Here is an 8,731-nt window from a genome sequence, read left to right on the forward strand (position 1 = left end):
TCTGCGTCTGCGTCTGCAGCGGACCAACAAGACCCGCAGCTGCAGCTCCAGCATCCTCTGACAAGCAGACTCACAGCTCGGCCATCACTCCGTGGATGAAACCGCAGGAAACTTTTCCACTGTTTGGCAGACAGCGGGAAGGGGAGGGGTTTGTTGTTTGTTTGTTTACTTTCTTTTCAAAGTCGTTGTACATAATAACTAACATCACATTGCTGTGGCCTAGCATGTTCGCTATAGTCACTACTTCATTCACTCAGCACTTCCTGGTAGGTGTGGCTGTTCCTGTTGGTTTGTGAGGTTATGTTTGAAATCTGTAGCACACATCTTTCTAATCCACAATCGAAGTGGTCGCACAAGTTCTGAAATAGAATGAAAATAGACAGCGTATCACCCCGACAAAATATAAAGAAAGCAAAGGATTTAGTCATTTATTTAGTTATATTTCTTTTAAAAGACATTTTAAGAGTTTTCAGGGAGCAATACCTCAAATGAGGCCAGTGTGGTAAAAAAAAAAAAAAAAAAAGTTTTGATGCCAGCTACATCCTTGGAAAAGGTGTGTAATTCCAAAGACAGAGAAAAAAAAGTCAGCCAATTGTAGTTAATTGGCAACAGGTCAGTAAAAAGAACTGGTATAAAAATGCATATGAGTCACTCTGATAGAAATGTGTTAGCCCTGCAACAGACTGTTGAGACCTGCACAGGGTGTACACTTCCTCTTGCCCCATGGTAGCTGGGATAGGCTGATAAGGATAAGTGAAAGAGAGTGGATATATTTTTATTTCTTCTAGAGCAGGGGTGGGCAATCTCAGTCCACGAGGGCCGGTGTCCCTGGAGGTTTTAGATGTGTCCTCAAACCAACACAGCTGATTTAAATGGCTAAATTAGCTCCTCAACATGTCTTGAAGTTCTCCAGAGGCCTGGTAACGAACTAATCATGTGATTCAGGTGTGTTGACCCAAGGTGAGATCTAAAACCTGCAGGGACACCGGCCCTCGTGGACTGAGATTGCCCACCCCTGTTCTAGAGTGTGGGGGGAGAGAAGAAGATTGACAACGAGCTCTACAAGGCGACCCTAACCATGTTTAAAGAGTCTGGCAATCCCACAGGTAGAAGAAGAGGAAGCTCCAGAAACAGCATAATGTGACTATGATTACACTGTTTTCAGTGCAGTCAAAGAAGACTGAGCTAAAGACTGCCACAACAAGGACAACACTGCTGATGATGGTCATGGCCAGAGAAACTCACATCCGAGGTCGAAGGTACACACTTGCAGCACACATACCCGGTAGCATACAGTCTTTGTTCGCATTAGTTATTTCCTATCTTGAAAATTCAGGTACCACACACTCAGTCGTTAAGGCCAGGGAATTTCCAACTCCTCCAAAGGTTAGTGGCAACTATTTGTCAGGGTGTCAGAACACATGATGAGAGAACGCTTCACTGTACCACTTATGATGGTGCAATGATGAATTGGGGAAAACTTTTAAAAAACAAAGACTTGAATAGAAGTGAAGTGAACTGCAAGTTGCTGGAGCAAGTACTGGGCTACCAGTCTGATCAAGCACCACTACAGCCATGGATCCAGATGGGGGACACAGCAGAGAGCAAGCTTGGAAGTTGACCTTCATATGTATTGATTCATATTTTTGTAAACAGTCATCACTTCCATCGAAAGACTGGAAAGCTGCGGCTCTTCCTCCTTGGACCCTATTATTCCATTTGCTACAGTCAGATTTTCACTGCACAGCGTGTGCTGTGTTGTTTAGCTTGTGTTTGGGAGTTTTGTCCTTGGAATGAACCAGTTTGTGTCTGAGTGTGTGGCTGGGATGTCGTTCTTGGAGAAGTTTCTCTGATAAACCTGCTATGTAAGGCATGACAGTGTTGTTCCGTTTGTCAGTCTGATTCTCCCTAGTTGGTGTCTGACCTTTACTGTGCATCTTCGCTGATTTGATGAAGGCCCAGTTGGGATAACATGTCTGTGTTCCTTTTCTTTCCCTTCTGCCTTAGAGGGAACATTTTCTGCCAGGTGTTGAAGAGTCCTGCCACCCTACGTTTGTATTCCAGAGTAGGTAATGGTCTGTGTGTGAGGGCTTCCAGTAAACTTCAGTGTTGAGGTTTTCATTCTCCTTGATATGGACAGAGACACAGCCTTTTTTAGATGGATTATCATGGAATGTAATTATTTTTGTGGTTAAAAACTACTGTCTTGACGAATGACTAGACAGTTGATAATGTAAAGGTGATGAAGAATATTTTACCTTTCATAAGAGAGGCAGAGATTAATAATAACTAATGCGTAAGTGCAGAATGGTGCATAAACACATAGTGAGTAAAAAGGTGAGAGGAGAAGAAGCACTCAGTTCCTGATCCAGCACTAACTAAAGCCCTATGCTGGTTCCACAGAAGAGGGGCCTGAAAGCTGAATGCTTTGCCTCCCATTCTGCTTTTACAAACCCTTCAAGTAGGCCCCCAGTCTGAGAGTAAAGTGCTCTATTGGGGTGATACAGTACTATAAAGTTGTTACGATAAGATAGGGCCTGATTACCAAAGATATTTTATTTAAGGAGCAGGATATTGAATTCAATTCTGTATTCAACAGGGAGCCAGTGAAGGGAAGCCAAGATAGGAGAAATATGCTTGGGGAGGGAAACAGATTAACTACAGATGTAATACTGTGACAGCCTTTGAATTTGAAGTTCCCAACACCCCCTCAATTAAAGAGAGCCTAGGAAATCTGATTTAAAAAGTTACATTTTTATTTTTTATCAACAACAACAAAAACAATTAAGGGGAAATAATCCTATGTAATGCTGTAAACAGCAGGTCTGTTCAATAGTTTAGTTCCAAAGGGTCACTTCCCTGTTCATTTGTTCCCCTTTTGGCAACAAGGGAACAGCCAACGAGTAGTCCCTCTTCCTCTGCACAGCAGCTCCTCCCAGTACTGCTTCCTGATCCACTCTGTGGTACTAGACAGAAACAAACAAAGACTGGTACTTTGGTTTTAAACAAACTGCATCACAGACATCCCAGCTGATACCAACTATGGATATCACTCTCAAAAACAGATTTAAATGGTGCTTTATTGGCATGACAGTTTATAAAAACTATAGTTACAATCTGTGAATGCTCAAACTACTAACTTGGTTTATTATAATTGCCACTGAAAGATGGTGAAAGCTGTAATCTAAGGCTAAGGCTACATCTTTGCAGTGTTGTGATTGCAGACATTTCCCAGCTCTCTGTGAACAGCACTAATCGGTGGTCATGAGAAACTTTCTTGACGCATGCTCGTCATCCAAGTTAATCCCTGTAAATCCCAGAAAGCTGATTGGGAGAATGGGATAGAAGTCACTTCTTCAGCGCTTCTTTGTAACTGTTCATTTGGTTCACAATCCACACCACACGGTGGCGGTAATTCACTGTGTGGTTTCTTGCCAAACACCAATAAACGCGAAGAAGAAGGAGCAGGAGCAGGCATGTCTGCAGACAGTGTCCCCGTACAAACATCTGAAAATGCAAACGGAGGTTAGTAATGAAGTCATTCTGAAAGATACCAATATAGTTTCGGTTTGGTTCCATTTTTTAATGATAGCTGTACGTACGTAGGTGCCGTATTTTCTCTGCTGTTTCTCAAAGTGGTCGCCATATTGCTGGGGGCAGCCAGCGGTCTGTATACAAAAGAAACCGTCACAAGTTCCAAAATCAAGCGATTTCTAAGCGTTTCGTGTGGTTTGCTTTGCTCTGTTGTCTTGTCCATGTTTGACTGACACATGCGGACCGATCATTTACTGTCTGGCTGTGCTGCGCACCGTTGATGCGCAGAAAACAAAGACAGTCGAGGAGGACGCAGATACAGACTGGCAGCTTTGTCCTGGTTGCTAAACTGAAAGTGGCTGATTGAGGCAGGCTGTTAAAAGCGTTACACAAGAACCAGGCTGGTTACAGTTTCCATTGACTTTGTGCTGCTGCTGTTTGGGTTGCTGTGATAACACAGCTGTTGTTACACATGATTGAACTGTAAAGACGCCTCTGTGACAGCTCAGCAGTCTAAGGTGATGCTGACCCCTCACTATATCATGACTTAGTATTAGCTATGATGTTATTAAACACTGAGAGCATTCAGAGTCGTAAGAGAGTTACATTGACTTGATGCGATGCTAGATTGTCTTCACAGCTTCAGTGAGTCTTGTCTTTAAAGAGCTTGAAGTCCGTCTCCTCTGAACCTTGTAAGGCTGGGAGTCAGTGCAATAAAGAGACAAATGGTCTTTCCCATGTTCTAGTCTGTTGTCACTATCGGGGAACGGTCCCAGGTGAGCGGCACGGCCCGGTCCAGTCAGCTGGGGGTGGGAAGCCCACGCTGGACTATCAAAATGCAGCACTCAGTGTAACTACATATTGGGTCGAAGCAGCAAACAACAACTTGAATGGCGTGGAAGGTTGCAGTGTAGTAAACAATGGGCTTTCCAGGAAATAAAATTAGAAATTAGGAAGTAGATTTCAAATTGAGCTTTACTTTCCCTGCAGTGGCCAGCTGCTTTCACACCCTCTGACCCAAATCCTTTCTCTCTGTGGGTTTAAAAGCTGCAGTAACAAACTGAATCGTTAGAATCTGCTAAAGACACTGACTGACTTGTTGGGTTTTGGGTTTTTTTAAGGAAATGTAATTGGACTCTTGCGAAAAGGTCTAAATAAAAAGTCAGTTTTCTCTTTTCTTTTTACATGTGTGAAAGTACTAACTTAACGTTGTTCAGAAGTTAATGAAATTTGGAGAGTTCAGTGTCAGTCTGGTATCCTGGTCAGTGATGGAGACAGGCAGCATCGTCCCTGCAGCAGTTTTAGAGAAGGATTACTTAATCAAACATGTTTGTAAGGCTGAAAAAACATTGAGCTTCTCGCCTGTGAAACTTAGACCTGCTTCTTTTATTCAAACATCAAACGGTAGTTTAAAAGTCTGGCATTTTATACTTTATAGGAATGCCTCACAAGCCATAGTCACTCCCTGGAGCAAGATGGCAAAGCCACGTCTGTATTCACTAACATTAGCCCAGCTAGCTAAGCAGCTCCAGACAAGTTACTAAATTCTTGATGTGATTTACATGATGTTGCGTTCCATGAATAGTTCTGTTTGTGTCAGCTTTTAAAGTCATCTTTGTCCGTTTCAGGAAACAGGAGGATACCGTGTCCGTTGCACGCCTGTAAGAGAGTGTACAGTGACACAAGTGCTCTGGAGAGCCACATCAAAGATCATGACATCCCGGCTCAGTCTCTACCTGGTGAGGTCCTGCACTCCAACTATGGACATAAACAAATAAGGTTGTGGCTGGAAAAAACCCCAGTATTGATTATGGAAGTGCATAATAAAAGCAAACATGGTTTATTGCTATCAGTCTCCAGTCCTGAACAGTGCTTTCCATCAAAACAATGTTTTTGTGTTCATGATATGAAACTTGGTATAATTTCTTTAGACAGTTTGACTGCAGCCCGTTGTTTGCGGTAACACATGTGGCAGTGATGGCTGTACTGTGGACGTGCTGTTGTTTGCTGTACTGCACTGGGACTCTTAAAGTAACTGGTCATCATTAATGGTTAACAGTCTGAGTTTTGCTGTTGTTCACAGCTGTGGGGGTTTTTTTTCAGTGAGACTTTTCGCACCCTCTCCGTGTTTTTTTTCTTTTTCTATTTGTTATGTTGCTTTAGAATAAAGTGTAACCGAATCCTGAAAACACTCAAATAATGTTCAAGTGTTTGACAATGTTTTTCCTGTTCAGAAGTACACCACTGTAGTCCAAAGTTATTCCTCTGATAAAAGCTGGTGCTAATAAATGATAGATACTCAGATGTTATTTGAACCATAGTGATAAAAAAGAGCAGGAAGGAGAAATAAGCAGAAACTAACAATGGTGATGTTATAAGAGAAGTAAGCTAGGAACCCATCAGATAACCTGCTGACTTATGGTTCTGCAAATGTGTCGGACAGAGGGGAGGGCTTTTCACCCAGTACCCTAATAGTTATATTCTAAATGTCAGATTATAGCTGAACACACAAAAGCTGAATATCAAAAATCTTACCTTACAGTTTTTGCATGTTCCTGTGGAGATGTTTAATAAGATTATGACAAAGGTTGTATCAGATGACAAACACTATTTTTGATCTCCTTAGGTAAAGTGCTGCTGTGCTCTACTGTCGGCTGCGGTGGTTCTTTCTCCAACATGCAGAAACTGATGGAGCACATGAGGCATCATCACAAACCCAACATTTTCTTCCAGTGAGTTGACCTGTGTTCTCTGGATGTGCCGATGTGCTGTCAGTGAGCGGTAGACATGTTTACAATCGTCTGGCTTTTCTTTCTGCAGGTGTGAAAGCTGTCGCACTAAGTTGCGCTCATACCGTGGCCTGCTGACTCACCTGCACACCTGTTCTAAAGTCACACGGAGTAAAACGAAGCCTGCTGAACAGACACCCCCTCAGCTTGCTGCTGTTACCAACCCAAAACCCACAGACCAGCACCTCTCACGGCTGGAGTCGGTGTCCGCACCCCCGCAACTGCCGCCTCAAATCCCAAACCCAGATGGAGCCACCCGCCCTGCTGATCCTCAGGCACACTCCTCACCCCCACCTCTGCTCAGTTCCCCTATCTTGCCTCTCCAAGAAACCTCCCCTCTTCAAAACATTAATGAAGCTCATACTTTGCCTAAGGAAAAAGCCCCTAACATGCCCTCATGTCTAAAGATGGATGGTCCAAAAGCAAGCGCTGACCCTCCTGAGTTCCAGGTTCAGCACCAGCCACAGACCAGGTCACCTGAGACCATCCATCCTGCTCCAGGATCAGCACCTCATTCTCCTCCTGGTTCATCAGCTATCTGGAAGAAGAGTCCAGGTGAGTTCGGGTTCACTGCAGACTAGCAGCATGGGAACAGTTACACTCAGCCCAGCGCAAGTGCAGCAGAAGTTAAATAAAGTAGTTTCCTGGTTGATTATAGTTTTTGAAAGGATGATTAAAAATGGTCGCAGATGAAACCCGTCACCTTTTGCAAAGCCTTAAATTTATCCTGTGATGTTAGCATGCTTTTGACTGCTTTTTTGTAAGTGTGATCAGTGAGCAAATCAAAACGCTCACAGTTATTTGTTTTGTGCATTAGGTTTGGCCTGCAGCAGACGCATCCTTTGGGAGCACACCAGGGGACGCTATACTTGTGTACAGTGTGGCCATGTGGTAACCAACCGCAAGGAAATGACCCTGCACATCAGCAGTAAACACAGCACCATCAAAGCTGTAGAAGATTCAGGGAGCTCTGCTACTAATACTTAGTGTGGCAACTCTAGTTGTCTGTATGTGTCGAGGTTTTAGCCAAATTCTGAGTGCTGGCTGTGCATAGCTGGGTTGACTCAGAGCGAAAACCCCGCAGGAGTTATGTGCATTTATCTGCTTGGGTAATGATGCTAAGAAAATTGTATATTACTGTTTCTGTAGAGCATCTAACATCTTCACCTCTTGAATAAAAGGTTCAGACATTTTTGTGAAAGTTTTTGTTTAAATATCTGACTTTTGGGTCACTCTAGTACAAACAAGAAGACCACAGAGAAGATTGAAGGAGGACATGCAGAGGTTTGGCGTGACATGAGATGAGATGAAGGCAGATGTGACCAACTTTAAAGAAAAGCTGAAAGACGAAGAGGAGTGCAATAGTTTTAAATCACTAAACCCTGTTCAGTGAATGAACCTGAGTTAACTTAAGTAGTTACTTCCTCCAAACCATCACCTTGTCTTTTAGACCCCATTCATGCAAGACTGTGTGTTTATACACCTCTCTGCATTGAGTCATTAGTTATTATTTATCTTTGGCTCTCTTCTATAGTGTTATCTCTCACCTCCAGCCTATTCTTAAAAGGGAGTTTTTCCTTCCCACTGTCGCCCAGTGCTTTCTCATAAGGGGTTATCTGTATTGTTGTAGGGTTTTTACCTTACAGTACTAAGCACCTATAGCTCACTGTTCTTGTGATTTGATGCTGTGTAAATAAAACTGAATTGAATTAGTTCGATCCTTGGCTGCTCCAGTCTGCATGCCAAATATCTTTTGACAATATACGGAACCCAAGTTCCCCTCTGATGCATCCAAAAGCACTTCCATATAGAAGAAGTCCTTGTATGAATGGGTAAATGAGGGAAGTTGTATAAAGTGCTTTTACTCTACAGGTAGAGTAGTAAAGCGCTTTATACAAAAACCAGTCAACTAGATTACAAATCCAAGATCACTTATTCTACAGTAACAGTTGTGCACTGCACATGCATCACACTCCCATCACCAACAGGTGTTTAACACAAGTCCCAGAACTGCTCCTTCTTAATAAATGTCCAGCTATTAGAAGGGTGGGTGGTGTGGACACTCAAGCCTTTTTCAGATTTTGTAGGTGGCACTGTTGGGCCAATTTGCAACATCCAAGGAAAGAGTTAACCTGAACAGTTCACATCACATTCAAGGTGCGTGCTAAATTTCATGACCTTTTAAGCTTTCCAAACCCCTCAATTATCATGTCACCAGGGTGCACCATTAAATAAAAACAATTTTCATGTCAAAGCATCATTAAAACCTGATGTACATAAACTAAACATAAACTAAGACCAACTCCTTAAGGCTTTTCATGTCCAAAGTTCAAGTTGCTCAAGTGTAACCACCTTGAAGCTATACCTCAAAGTGTAAAACATGATATTTTCTGTTCCTACTAAGTGGA

At 42.8% G+C, this 8,731-nt stretch overlaps 1 protein-coding gene across 1 annotated transcript; it reads left to right on the forward strand.

Annotated features, from left to right (window-relative positions):
- The first annotated feature begins 3,422 nt into the window (after window positions 1–3,422).
- Window positions 3,423–7,786, forward strand: znf414 (zinc finger protein 414). Its single transcript, XM_063477080.1, has 5 exons — window positions 3,423–3,525; window positions 5,163–5,273; window positions 6,161–6,266; window positions 6,355–6,878; window positions 7,141–7,786. The coding sequence occupies exons 1-5, from the start codon at window positions 3,477–3,479 to the stop codon at window positions 7,308–7,310; spliced, it is 960 nt and encodes a 319-aa protein (XP_063333150.1). The 5' UTR covers window positions 3,423–3,476; the 3' UTR covers window positions 7,311–7,786.
- The last annotated feature ends 945 nt before the right edge of the window (window positions 7,787–8,731 follow it).

The sequence above is a fragment of the Pelmatolapia mariae genome, linkage group LG1 (genome assembly GCF_036321145.2).
Source record: "Pelmatolapia mariae isolate MD_Pm_ZW linkage group LG1, Pm_UMD_F_2, whole genome shotgun sequence".
NCBI classification, from domain to species: Eukaryota; Metazoa; Chordata; class Actinopteri; order Cichliformes; family Cichlidae; genus Pelmatolapia; species Pelmatolapia mariae.